The following is a 13,771-nucleotide window of genomic DNA, read 5'->3' as shown; positions in this document are numbered from 1 at the left end:
TTAGAGGGTCTATAGTACACAATGTATTTTAGTACAGAGAGGGATTAGAGGGTTTATAGTACACATGGTATTTTAGTACAGGGAGGGATTAGAGGGTTTTAAGTACACATGGTATTTTAGTACAGGGAGGGATTAGAGGGTTTATAGTACACATGGTATTTTAGTACAGGGAGGGATTAGAGGGTTTATAGTACACAATTGGCATTTTAGTACAGAGAGGGATTAGAGGGTTTATAGTACACAATTGGCATTTTAGTACAGAGAGGGATTAGAGGGTTTATAGTACACAATTGGCATTTTAGTACAGAGAGGGATTAGAGGGTTTATAGTACACAATGTATTTTAGTACAGAGAGGGATTAGAGGGTTTATAGTACACATGGTATTTTAGTACAGGGCGGGATTAGAGGGTTTATAGTACGCAGGAAATTTTTAGTACAGGGAGGTATTAGCAGGGTTTATAGTACACAGCCACAATCTACAGTGTGCTGCGCAAGCCGCAGACTTCAACAGATAACAGCGCTGAGAACTTTGAGAAACTGGACCACATGGAGGTGCTGGTTGTAATGTCTCCCTCTGCTGGCCTCAGTGGGGAGCTCAGGCACAGGCAAATGTGCAAGGCCTAAGCCCTTCACCTGGGGCTCATCTCCAGCACACAGGTGCTGTTCATGCTTGAACTGATTAGGACTCACTTAAAGCACCTCAGTTTGATATGCTCTTGGTGAAGGCACTGCTTCTTTACCAATCCTGGAAGTTGCCTGGCTGGTTCCTGACCTCTGCCTGTCCTGACACTGTCTATGCAGCCTGCCTCCACCTTTGGCAGCAGTGAAGGGCGTCACTCCTCACCACCCGTCTATCCTTGCTTTTTATTTATGCAGACCGGAGCAGAGGTGAGTGCTCGTGTTATTTGTCCCACTTTTCTGAATCTGAATTTTCTTTATACCGCCCTCAGGCCAGGCCATTCTCTTCAGGTGTCCTCATGTGGGTTTCTTCCACTAGCCTTGGTAACCACCATGCACTAGCTTAAGCTATACTCTCATGGTAATTGCTTCACAGAGGAACAGTGAGGTTCAGCCATATGCTCTAACTACTCAGGCAGGACCCTAGACAGTGTGATTGTTGATTTAGTGAGAGTGCTAGGGAGCATGGAGTCATAGCACTTACCCTGTAGGTGAGCCAAGGTCAGAGAAGAGCAGATGAGATGGACCTCGTTCCACAAAACCAGAACTTCCAATCACTTTTCAAGATGTACTAATGACTCCTCAAAGCAACTCTACCTAACACACTCCTGCCTTTACAGAGAATCACTAGACTTAAACCACAAAATCCATAAAATAATGTCATGGAAACTAGGAAGGATACTGAGAATGCAAAACAGAGAGGAAAAAGCCAGACTGTACACAATGCTCCCTTTATTTCTGAACATTTTATTAGTACAATAAAGATAATTTCAGTCTTTCAGTTATTTTAAGTCAACAAATGTCAGACAAACAACCAAACAAGCATTTTCACACTTATAGAGGATGACTGAACATGACTTGCTGTTTGGTTTACAACAATATAAAGCCATCAATATCAAAGCATGACAACCTCTTACACATTAAAATGAAATGAAATGATTGAGAGTAAGACCTTCAAATAACTTGATCTTTTTAAAAGCTGTCTCTGCTGGATGATCATGTAAATTGCTACAATACAGGGATGTTTATATAAATCGATGCTGTCAAAAAACCCTTAGCTTTTAAATGGACATCAGTGTAAAAAGCTTTTATTCCAAGTCATTTTGAAGCTTTTCTATTGGTCCAGTCATGATGAAATTTTAACACAATGTAAAGAACAACCAGATTCACGTTGTTAGTGAAAAAGTGAAAAAACAAAAATGGAGACACAAGGTTTTTGCACGAGAGCATCAAAATGTTAAGGGCTACTCTGATCATTTTAACAAATATAAATAATGAAAGGAAAACCCTTGACCCTCTACCTTGCTGTCATATTAGTCATTCAATTTTGTCCCCTTAAATTGGAGCTTTTGCTTCACAGACATGTTTGAAATTTCTATAATATCCATTACATAATGCATCGAATAAATAATAAGTGTCAGTGGTTAATTGCATCAGACCACAGTTCCCACTCCAGTCATCATACTGGTGTCTGAAGAACAAGAGAACAGAAATAATGGATTACTCTTCACACAGTGATCCGTTCTCAGAAACACATTAAAACACTGGAGTGAGATTTCTAGAACTTTATATTAACGTTCAGACTAAACTCTAAGAGCAGATCAGTGGTGTGTTTTCAGTGCTGTCTGAAACCTACATTTGTGTCTTACTGAGTTTTGTTCCGTCCAACCAGCGCCAGTCTCCTTCCTTCACAGCTTTAGTCAGACCAATCCAGTAGTACTCGTTGTAAGTACCCAACGTTTTTATGAAGTCCTGTAACAGAAATATGCTACTCCTATATTTACGCCAGTATAGAAATTAACAGAATCAGCTGAAATTATGATAATTATGCTAAGTAACAGAGGACCCTGGATCACATTCATAAAACGCTTCAGGTTGTTTGTGTTTTTGGGTTGGGGCCAGATGTCTGGTTTAACTCACAAACACCTCTTCTATGGAAAGCACTGAGTCACTGGTGTGTTTGTAGTTTACCTGTTCTTACAGCACTTAGAGCAGAGCAGTTCACTAGATACTGAACAGTGCACATCTATATAAAATGGTACTGAAATAAACAGTGTTAATCCCCATCCCTACCTCTTTCAGTGCACACTTTGAGGATTATAATTAATGGTGAATCATGAGATCAGTGAGATTTTGCTGAACTGATATACTTCTTGTACATGAAGCATTTTTGGTGTGAAACAACTTGGATACACATTTACAGATAAACATCTGACGTCTTCAGTTCTTTACTCTCAGAAAAAGAGCATGTTTTATAAAATAATCAGGGTTATATTTTCATATATAGTATCTCAGTGGAGCTGGTTATATGTGAAGAGGTAGATCTGACCTGTCAGAGTAGAAGTGACCTGACAGAAGTAGGACATAAAAACTTTACAATACAACATGGGGTACAACCACAAATACACACACACACACACACACACACACACACACACACACACACACACACACACACACACAGAAATCCTTTATGGAGAAATTACACTACACTGCTGAGCTCCTACACTACTCCCTTACAAGCTTGAAGGAGGTCAGTCAAAATAGGAGAAGAGCAGCTAATGTACAGTCTGAGAGTGGACCTCATTCCACAATGAGATCTTCAGAAATGGCTGAACACCCTATTCAAATTAACCTACTGACTACAAGAAACTCAGACTTCAGTGTGTGAGAGAGATCTGATACACTGACATCATTCATTTAACAGCTATCAGTTGGACCAGTTTTGTTCTAGCAAACAGCAGTAGTGGTCTCGCCTTAATAATATCCTATCCACAATCTCAAGAATAATATTCTGTGGGACGAGTGTTCAAGTTATCTGTCTTTGATGCTGTGAATCTGAAATGATCTCTTTCATTACTACCTTTTTATTCAATAAATGTTTCATTCTTTATAAACTGGCATCTCTTGTGTGAGTGTATACAAAGAGACTGGGTTACTGAACAACAGAACTGTGAAAAGTGAGACTGATTTTAACTGTTGTATTGTAGCAGTAGAAGTGATAGTAGTAGCAATAGCAGCGATATTAGTATAGAAGTAACCAGTTAGCATGTTAGTATTGCTAGCAGCAGTAAACGTAGTAGTAGTAGTAGTAGTAGTAGTAGTAGTAGTAGTAGAAGTGGTGGAGCAGTAGTAAAAGTGGTAGCAGTAGTATAGAAGGAGCAATAATATAAGTAGTTTTGTGGTAGTATTAGTAGCAGTAGTTTAGTAGTTGTACTGTTAGCAGTAATAGTACATTAGTAGTTGTAGCAGTAGACATTGTACATTAATAGTAAAAGTGGTAGCAGTATCAAAAGAAGCAGTGGTATTAAAGAACTGGCAATATTACTAGTTTTGGAGTAGCATTAGTAGCAACAGTAATAGTAATAGCATATAAAAGTTGTGTAGTAGTAGAAGCGATAGCAGTAGCAACAGTAGTAGTTTCAGTAGTAGCAGTGGTAGTTGTTTAGTAGATTTATTAGTAGTAGTAGTAGTAGTAGTAGCTGTAAATGTGCTATCTTTCATGGTTCAATGACAGTTGTAACTACATTAACTTACACTGTACTCTCATAAATGAGCATTTCTCAACTAATCAGTTCATGAACACGCTGACTGTGCAACACAGCAGTTCTCTAGAGCAGGGTTGTGTACACTCTTTACCACACACACACAGGCAAGGGTTAACCTGCAAATGAGTCACATTTAATTACTCATCAAAGGCTTGGGGAGCCAGTTTGTTAACTCTTAGAACCATAAAACACTTAACTGATTAAAACAACAAGGATTTCACATCACTGCTTTCTCTGGTGGTATTTTAATTAGTCAGTGTTATGGAGTCACTGGCATTATGTATGATCATCATACCTTCTCTTCTTCACTTTCGATAATCAATAGGTCTCCTCCTTTAGCCCGACAAGCATGTCTACTAGCAGTCCAGGTCTTCCAATCAGTAGAAACGTAGTAGCACTTCCCTCTGAAGTACGTCCAGCTTTTAGCACAACAGACTTCATCCAAATTCCGAGCTGCAATTGTGTAATGGAAGACACTTCTTAGTGGTTATGATGTTCAGGTAAAATCAGGTAAATACAATCACATACTACAGGGCATGTGATCTTTAGAGAACTACTGTAAAACATCATAGAAATTATAACAGATCAATCTTTAAAAGTTCCCCTGATGAAATAATTATGGTAATTTCCTTCCCTGGCAGTAAATAATGTATTTTTTTTGTACTTAAAAAGTCATATTTTTGCAAGTATGTGACATTCTTGATGGCGTGCAAATGCTGGTTTATTTTTAATTTTTTTTATATATATTTTTTTTCTGTTAAAGGTTGAACTTTTATACAAGTTAAAACGTGAGACACATTTAGGATCATGTGTTTGCGTCTCTTTTCTTCAAGCTGTTTCATTATGTCGTCTTTTTCAGGAAGGTTAAGATAACTATTTCTGTGAGAGTGAGGCTCTGATTCTAACCTCTGCCTCACCAGACATCTTCAACCTCACTGAGACCTTTAGATGGGTGTCTAAAAGGTTCCATGTCGTTTGGCCCGTCGCCAACAGGACCCAACATGAGACTCTGGGTTTTTTAGATGGCAAAAGGCTCCCTGTTCATTCAACCAATGCCAAGCAGTCTCTCCTCTTGCTCCTCACATGCACTGAAAGCAGAAACACTAACCTTTCTTCTTTCTTCTTACATTCTGGTCCCCGTTTTTTCAAAACTGGACATTGATCGCATGGATGTGCTGGGTCTCTCCCAGCTACTGCTGGTGGAATCCTTTGTAGCTACTGGTGGAGCTGATATGCCAGGCTAAGGGAATATCTCATATTCTCTGTCTTCATGATTCACACTTCTTGCTGCTCCTGTTGGTCCGTAAAAGCTGTTCAGTTCTGCTATAATGACCACGAGCCAGAAGTGCAAAACTCACAATCAGGAGGGTAAAGTCTTTTCTCTGTGCCTTCTTCAGAGGCTAGCTTCTAGCCAAACACACCTAGTGCTGAAGCTCCAGCATTCCTCCAAGGAGTCTGCTCAAACATGTAGAGCAAACAAACTCCTGGGTCTTTTTGATGGTTTCAACGAACAGCTGTCTGGATTTAGGAAAGTCTTGACCACGCAGGCTGTAGGAGGGGGCCTGTGCTTGTGCTACAGACAGACATTTTCTCTTTTATACAAGCGGGAAATTTGAGTGGTACCAACAAATGAGAGCCTTTATGGTTTTCTACTCCCAGTACTTCTTCGTTCCCAAGAAAGATGGGGGCTTACATTCCATTCTGGATTTGTGTGTGCTCGGATTCAGAAGGTTAATGTCACAAAGTCTGTGCCATTTATAGATATTTACCCAAATTAAAGAAAATGTCTGAGGAGTGGCTCACTAGTTCCTCACGGCCCCTTGCAAACTCAGCGTGTCTTTATCAAGTGCATGGAGTCTGCACTAGCCCCACTAGGGGCTGCAGGCTTGAAAATGTAAACCTATTATAAACAATTGTTTTCTTGGCTCCCCATCTCACATCCAGACAGAGAAAAAAAATCCTGGTATCCCACCTCTCCAAGTTAAGATCCAACTGTTAAGAATGAGAGCTATTCAGTGCTGGGTTATACATATGCTTGCACCACCACTGGAGCAACTGTGTCAGAGTATCAGAAGAGTGCTTAGCAATGGTGGAGAAATTCATTAGTTGTTGAAACTGGTACTACTCTGGTGGTGCTTTCAAGAAAGGTAGAATGCTTCTCTCTCTGGTTGGTGGCACGATTTTCAACTGCAGCACAGTGAACAGCATCTGGCCACAACACCTATGCTCTGACCACAAACGTTTTTTTGAGCTTCTAGCAGCCTGAGACACTTAACCCCCTCTCTCCCGTCACCCTCATGCATTCAGACAGCACTACAAAGATAGCATAAATAAACAGTCAGTGAGGCACGCGCTTCCTTTTACTTCACAAGCTGGCAAGCAAACCTCTTCTTTAAAGCAGCACATGCAAAGCCCTCATGACTCATGTGCCAGACTACATGAATGTGAGGGCTGATTTCCACTCCAAGGGTAATCTGCTTTATGAAGGCTGGAAGTTGCATTCACAGGTGGTAAAACAGATATGGTAAAAACCCTGAACATCTGGGTCTGTGGTTATAGTACTCTACCATACACCCAAGTATTCTCGGAAGAGGTGGGTCTGAGAGCAACTCTGCTGGTCGGACACTCAGGGGAAGTTTGTTCTACCACTTTGGTGCCAGAACAGACAAAAGCCTGGACTTGGCTTTGTAGGCCAGCGCCAGGGTTTGAATCTGATGCGGGCAGCTACAGGAAGCCAGTGAAGAGAACGCAGCAGTAGAGTGACATGGCTGAATTTAGGAACTTTGAAGTCAACCCTTGCCGCTGCATTCTGGATGAGTTGCAGGGGCCTGATAGTGTGCAGAGGGAGACCAGCAAGAAAAGAGTTGCAGTAGTCAAGTCTGGAAGTGACGAGAGACTGATCGAGCACCTGGGCTGGGGAAGAAGTGTCGAATTCAGCTTTAACTCTTCCTGGAAGGCTTTCCACAAGGTTTAAGAGTGGGTTCATGGGAATTTTACCATTCTTCCAGAAGCACATTTGTGGGGAAAGACACTGATGTTGGACGAGAAGGCCTGGCTCGCAGTCTCTGCTCTTAATTCACCAAAGGGTCTCTATCAGATTGAGGTTCAGGACTCTATGCAGGCCAGGCAAGTTCTTCTACATCAAACTTGCTGATCCATGTCTTTATGGACCTTGCTTTTTGAACTGGCGTGCAGTCATGTTGGAACAGGAAGAGGCCGTCCCCAAACTGTTCCCACAAAGCTGGAAGTATGAAATTGACCAAAATCTCTTGGTAAGGTGAAGCATTAAGTGGCCGAGCTCCTGAAAAACAACCCACTGTAAAATCCCCCCACCACCAAACTTTACACTTGGCACAATGCAGTCAGACAAGAACCCTTCTCCCGGCAACCACTAAAACCTGATTCATCAACTGGCTTGCCAGATGGAGAAGCGTGATTCGTCATTTCAGAGAATACATCTTCACCGCTCTAGAGTCCAGTGGCAGCATGCTTTACACCACTGCATCCGACACTTTGCATTGCGCTTGGTGATGTAAGGCTTGGATACAACTGCTCAGCCATGAAGGCTCTCTACGCACTGTTCTTGAGTTAATATGAAGGCAAGATGAAGTTTGGAGTTCTGTAGTGATTGTGCACAGAGGTCGCCAACTTTCTGCAGTCAATGTGTCTAAGCATCTGCATTAAATAGTTTCAATCTTTCAGATGAAAGACCTCCATCCTTCCACCGCCATGTTTTATTATTTCCATTTGCAACTTTGGCAACCCTAGTTACACCAGTTACTGAAAGCAAAGATTTGCATACTTTTTCTGGCAAAGACATTTTCTGTTGGGTCATTTTAATTCTTAATAAATAAATATAAAATGTTTGCATCATTTTTATAATTGGGTCAAATTTATGCAGAAATGTAAGTGGTTTATGGTTTAAAAATACAAGTGTACAAAGGTTCACATACTTCAGCAGAACTACGTCTCACCTTTAAGATTAGTGCACAGTTCATCATTCTTTGTCTGGAGCTGCTTAATCCTTTCATCTTTCTCTGGAAAATTAGGAAGTCACATTAACATCTTGTTATAATTGGAAATCGATGTGACTAACTGACATATTTAACACATTCAAAGTTAAAGGTACATTCAACACCGACTTCTGAATGCTTAACAGTGCTATGAAGAGTAGAGTGGAGCTGGTTATGCCGGTGTTAGCACAGCAGGCTAATAACCTAGATTAACACACCACAGAGTGTAAGATTCTGTGTTTCTGTTGCAGAAGATATTCAGCTAAATGATTACCCAAGTTCTTCAAGGTGAGACACACTCATTTACCTCATATACCAACAATATTAAACATTAAGTGTTAAAGTTATTCTTTTCTGTTTCAAGCTGCTTTATACAGTCATCTTTCACTGAAAAATCAAATCCACATCTCAATGCAAGTAAAGAGTAGACTAATAACAAACTGTCTGACAAACTAATGCAGATTTTTTTTAATAAACTAAATATCTATATAGTTTATATAAACATAACAAATAGTAATCGATTCATTGAGGTTATTTTGTAATTATAGAATTATATTGTTAGTTAATGAAAACTTACTTTTATTAAATTTATAGAAATATGTCTGAAATGTTTATACCCATGTTTATTCCCATGGAATAATGTAAGTGTTATGTCTTAAACAATTGATACTGAGAAAAAAAGATTTTAGTATGTCAGTGAAACCCAGGTGACTGTACCACAAGCCCAGACATTATTTGTACTTATAAATCATAATAACTGTATTAATTTTTAGTTATAAATTGTTTTTTAAAGAACTCATAATGTCATAATATAACCCGTAAAATATAACCTGTGTTGATAAATGTTTATGCATTATTGTTCTGCCCAGGTGCATACATAAACATTAATACATATTAAACAGTAATTACACTCCCAATACATTTTTTTTTTTGTATTACCAATAGGAAGCTCATGTTTTCTAGTAATAAATGTTCAGTTTTATATAGTATCTCAACCTGTCCAAATAACATTGTGACTGTGGTCAGAGAGGTCTCTGCAGCGCTGGGATGACGTGGCTTAATACTACAGAAATACTACATATCACAATATGCAAATCAGTCAACAAATATCTCCAGTTCTGATGACATCTGTCCCGTGTTATTTTGAACATGATGAGTTTGAAATATAATAAGGTATAAAGCATTTTTTGATAGACCCCTTACATGAATGAGAGATACATCTATGGGTTCCACCACTTTGTAGGACCACCACCAGTACTCTAAACTATTTACTCTCCCAAAGCAGGACAGAATAGATGAGAAACCAGTGTTTACAGTAGGTAAAATGCAAATGATGTACATGCTGAGCAGGAAAGTAAAATTGGATCTCATCTGGTCACGCTGGGGATGCATTTTAATGACAAGGATAAGCAGAATCCAGTTAAAGTATGTCCATATACTGTCTGGATACAGAATGTTAATGCCAGTGGTAAACAGACGCTAGGGGTTTGGTTATTGTTAAGGGAATGTGGGGATTCCAATTTGCATAATCTTGCAAACACCTTTCCACCACTATCCTGCTTACATTTTGTTTTTGAACGTTATTCAAAATATTGAACGTTAATTATTTGAAATATGCAGAGCAGAACAACAAGCTATTTATTGTGACATTGATACATTGAAAATCCCACTGGCTTGTTTAATAATCAATTAAGCATAAATTTAAGCATTAAGTTAGACATAAATTGAACACTTACTTGGATAGAGCTATGAGGTGGAGCTGATTAAGCTTGTTAGAATAGCAGGCTACAACCCTACCTTAACACACCATTGAATGTTAGATTCTTGAAGTTTCTTATTACTGTCAATTTTCTCTGAAAAGTCAAATCAACATGTTACTTCAAATGAAGATTAGACTCAGAGGCACTGTCAGGGATTTTGGGCCTCATGAAAAGATATTACACTGAGCTCCACAGCACCCATCCACCATTTAAGGGGTTAAACAGATGTTGTACTCTCAATCTGCACCAATGAACAAGAACAGGAAAATGTGGTCATGTCTACATTAACCAGACATGTCTATATTTAGCAGATAGAGCCTTTGGTAGAAAGTGATCTCACCATTGTTCAGTACAACTCCATCTACACATCATTTTAAGTTATTCTAAAGTCACTTAGTTGGGGATTATTTAAAAGAGCTGCAATTCTTAGTTTCTCTTATATTTACCAACTGCACTTTGCTATTGATATTAAATAAACACTAGTAGTAATGTAACATGAAACAAATCTCTCCAGCATTTTCAATACGACTTCTGCCATTGCATGTTTCTGTCTTGTTGATTAACCCCTTGGCTGGTGGGCCAAAAGTGTTATTACAAACTATTACCAAAGACCAGCTCCACCAGTTTGTACAGAAGTCTCTGTAGTTACTGAGTAATACACCTTAGTGTGTAATAAGTCTTGCAGTGTAAAGGATTTAAAGATGCTTGATGCTGTTTCCAAAATTGAACAAAACACTCTAAAGTAGGAAGCATATTTGAGTTGCTAAGAGTGAAGTCATATTTTAGGGATGCACATTTAAAACGCTGCCTGTGCAAACGCTCACTTCCCCCTTCTCGCTCACTTCTGACAGAGAGTAGTTCAGGGTAAGATTGTTTTATAGCTTTTCTCTGTCTGATGCAGTTTTTCTTTTGATAAATTACACATTTCATTACACCTTCAGTTAGTCTGTTTTTGTGTTCCATGTTTAATGTAGTAAAAGTAAAGTTGTGTCTCACCTTTGATTAGTTTATTCACTTCTTCTTGAAGCTTCATATTGTCTTTATTCTCTGAAAAGTCAAATCAACACATTACTTCAAATGAAGATTAGTCTCACAGGCTCTGCCAGGGGCCATTTTGGGCCCCATGAAAAGATATCACACCTAGGCCCACAGCTCTACGAATTCTATCAGAATACTCAGCTAATACATTTAGAACATTAGAAAATGAATTTCTCAGACTGTCAGACTTTATTTTTTTCTACTTCATGCGAGTATGAATCTACACATCACTCATTACACGTTAAGCCTCACCTTTAAGAACTGCTTGATTGTTTCATCTTTTTCATCTTTAAACACTCCTCACTGTCTCTGACTGGGCTGGCAAAATAACTGCCCCAAACCGTTTGGGAAGTTATTGCCATCTAGAGGTCAGGCATAGAGTCTGTCACCTCAGTGAGAAGGTTGGATGTAGCTACAGGTAGCTGAAGCAGAGTCGGTTCAAGTTAGGAAGCTAGCTAAGGTAGCTAACTATTCAGAACATTCTTTTAAAGAAATGGACCACAGCCCTCATCTACAAAAAACGATGTGTCAGGTGAGTCAGCAGTGAGGGAGGTGGAGGTGAATATATTCCACATCCTAATAAACTTTACAAAAGATAGCTGTAGTTACTGTGTCGAAACTAACTTAAGCAAACTAAACTAAACAAGATAATAACATTTATTTAACTTTGTGTAATATTAAAACAACATTTGTTGCCTAAATGTAAATAATTTAGTTTATACGTTCCTGTTAACTTGGATAGACATTACACTAAGATGTAGCACCTCTTCAAACCCTGCTAGTACATTGAAAATATAGTTTTAGTGTAAATATATACATTTCTTTATATATCATTTAAAAACAGAATTGTTATGCCTGCCATTAATGAGCTTTAGTATAAATATACCATTTGTCAAGTATTTTTGTAAGACAACTCTGGTACACCTCCTTGTCCATCTCATCTGCTCTGCTTATCATCTAGGAGAACTTTGTAGTCCTTCAGTTTCTCTGCATATTGCATAAAGTGTCCTATATAATCAGTGGAGCTGAAAAACTGATCATGTGTAATTAATAACATCTAGTGGCTGGTGAGTGTATGTGTGTGTATAAACATATAAAGTGTGTGTTCTTGAGGGTGTACTTTATCACACAGAAGACTCAGGGGAAGTCAGGGGATATAAGGTTATGGACAGTTGGGCTAAGCCCTGGATGTTTAAAATGTCTGGCTCCTTCCCTGGACACCAGCTCTCCTGGACTGCCGTTACTGCTGCTTTATCTCAGTGTTTCCCAAACCTGGTCCTAGAGCCATACTGCCCTGCACATTGTAGAGTGTTTCCTCCTTTAAACAGCCATATCAACACAACTATGATCACACTACGCTGGAGTTAGCCATTAGCCTAGCATGTACCCACTAGCTGTGTCTCTGCCTCCTCTCACACTGCTTTCATGTCCCCTCTTTCAGCCAGCAGGCTGAGGCAATGCCGTGACCCATAGAAGGCCTAGGGTCTGGTGATGGTATTTATTAGTTGGACCAGTTGTGTTGGAAGCAGGGGAAGTGCTGTAATGTGCAGAGCAGTGTGCAAGGACCAGAGTTGGGAAACGCTTCTCTAGCTAAAGGCGAATGTAGAAGAGTTATGTACACATGAGTCCATTAAGAGAGTGAACAGAGTCCAAGCTGATGTCAAGTGACGTGAATTAAACCAAGTGCTCTACCTTAAACTTTGTGATTTAATGGCAAGCAGACATTATAATTGTGGAGGTCATACACTCTTTAAAGAATACACAACCAGCTAGCAGATTGTTTTTGCAACATTTTTCAGGCATTTCACTGATGTTGCTGAGATTTAAACGTCATGAGGAGTTTTTTTTTATTTTTATAAGTGATGCAGAATTTATCACGTATTATGTGTATTATATTGAATATTGAATATCAGTCCTAGAAGCTCCATGGTAAAGACATACTTTTGCTGCTATTGATCGACTTTCAATCTCTGATCTCTGCAGTCTCATTAAAGTATCCCAGGAATGTTTCTGTAATTTCAGAACATAATCTCATTTTAGATTATTAGCAGATTCCCTTTCTCAATAAGATTCGTCATTTGAGTTTACTGTACTGCAATTGTCTTTACAATATTTGTGATTAACAATCTAAAGAGAAACTTACCGGAGAGGATCCAGGAGTAATTCTTCAAATCATCATTGTGCTCAGGCAGGAGGCAGTCATGCTTTTCCCCAAAGTTCTGGATATGAGCTTTAGGTTTAATCATAGCAACAAATGTAAGTTATAAGTTGTGAATTCTGAGAATTGGTGTGAGTTTGAGAAGTGATGTAAAAAATATTTTGAACAGCTGATAATGAAGCATGTCTAAGAAGCAGAATATAACTTTAAATGTTTAATAAAGCCTCTGGTGGAAGCAATTTAACCTTGAACCACTACATTACATGATACATAGATGTGGTGAAAAAGTTATTGATGTTTGGTGTAATTTATCTGTTGAACCTTTAGTCAAGCTTGAAGGTGTCAGTTTTGGAGTAGGGGCTTTTTTCTTTCACCTCTCAGTCCATGGTAATAGACACAGAGTGCATCGTGTCAATGGAGGGAAATCCATGCCTCTTGTGGGGGAAAACATATCACAGAGTTTAAATAGGGGGGAATGTGGAGTTGCAGGTCAATGTGTCTTGAAACCGCTTTAATATGAAATGTCAACACCAGCCTACTCCGATACCCTTATGTCTAAAGAAAGGGACAGATTA

General features: G+C 39.0%; 1 protein-coding gene across 1 annotated transcript; it reads right to left on the bottom strand.

The window, feature by feature from the left end:
• Positions 1-1,409: 1,409 nt before the first annotated feature.
• LOC140562875 (CD209 antigen-like protein 2) lies at positions 1,410-13,322 on the bottom strand. The gene is made up of 6 exons (XM_072688742.1): positions 13,182-13,322; positions 10,997-11,047; positions 8,202-8,264; positions 4,523-4,680; positions 2,316-2,431; positions 1,410-2,150 (listed from the first exon to the last, which is right to left on the bottom strand). The coding sequence occupies exons 1-6, from the start codon at positions 13,282-13,284 to the stop codon at positions 2,015-2,017; spliced, it is 627 nt and encodes a 208-aa protein (XP_072544843.1). The 5' UTR covers positions 13,285-13,322; the 3' UTR covers positions 1,410-2,014.
• Between the last annotated feature and the right edge of the window lie 449 nt (positions 13,323-13,771).

This window comes from Salminus brasiliensis, chromosome 9 (genome assembly GCF_030463535.1).
Source record: "Salminus brasiliensis chromosome 9, fSalBra1.hap2, whole genome shotgun sequence".
Taxonomy (NCBI): Eukaryota; Metazoa; Chordata; class Actinopteri; order Characiformes; family Bryconidae; genus Salminus; species Salminus brasiliensis.
Note: the sequence above shows the minus strand (reverse complement) of the source record. Positions and strands in the feature narration are given on the sequence as shown.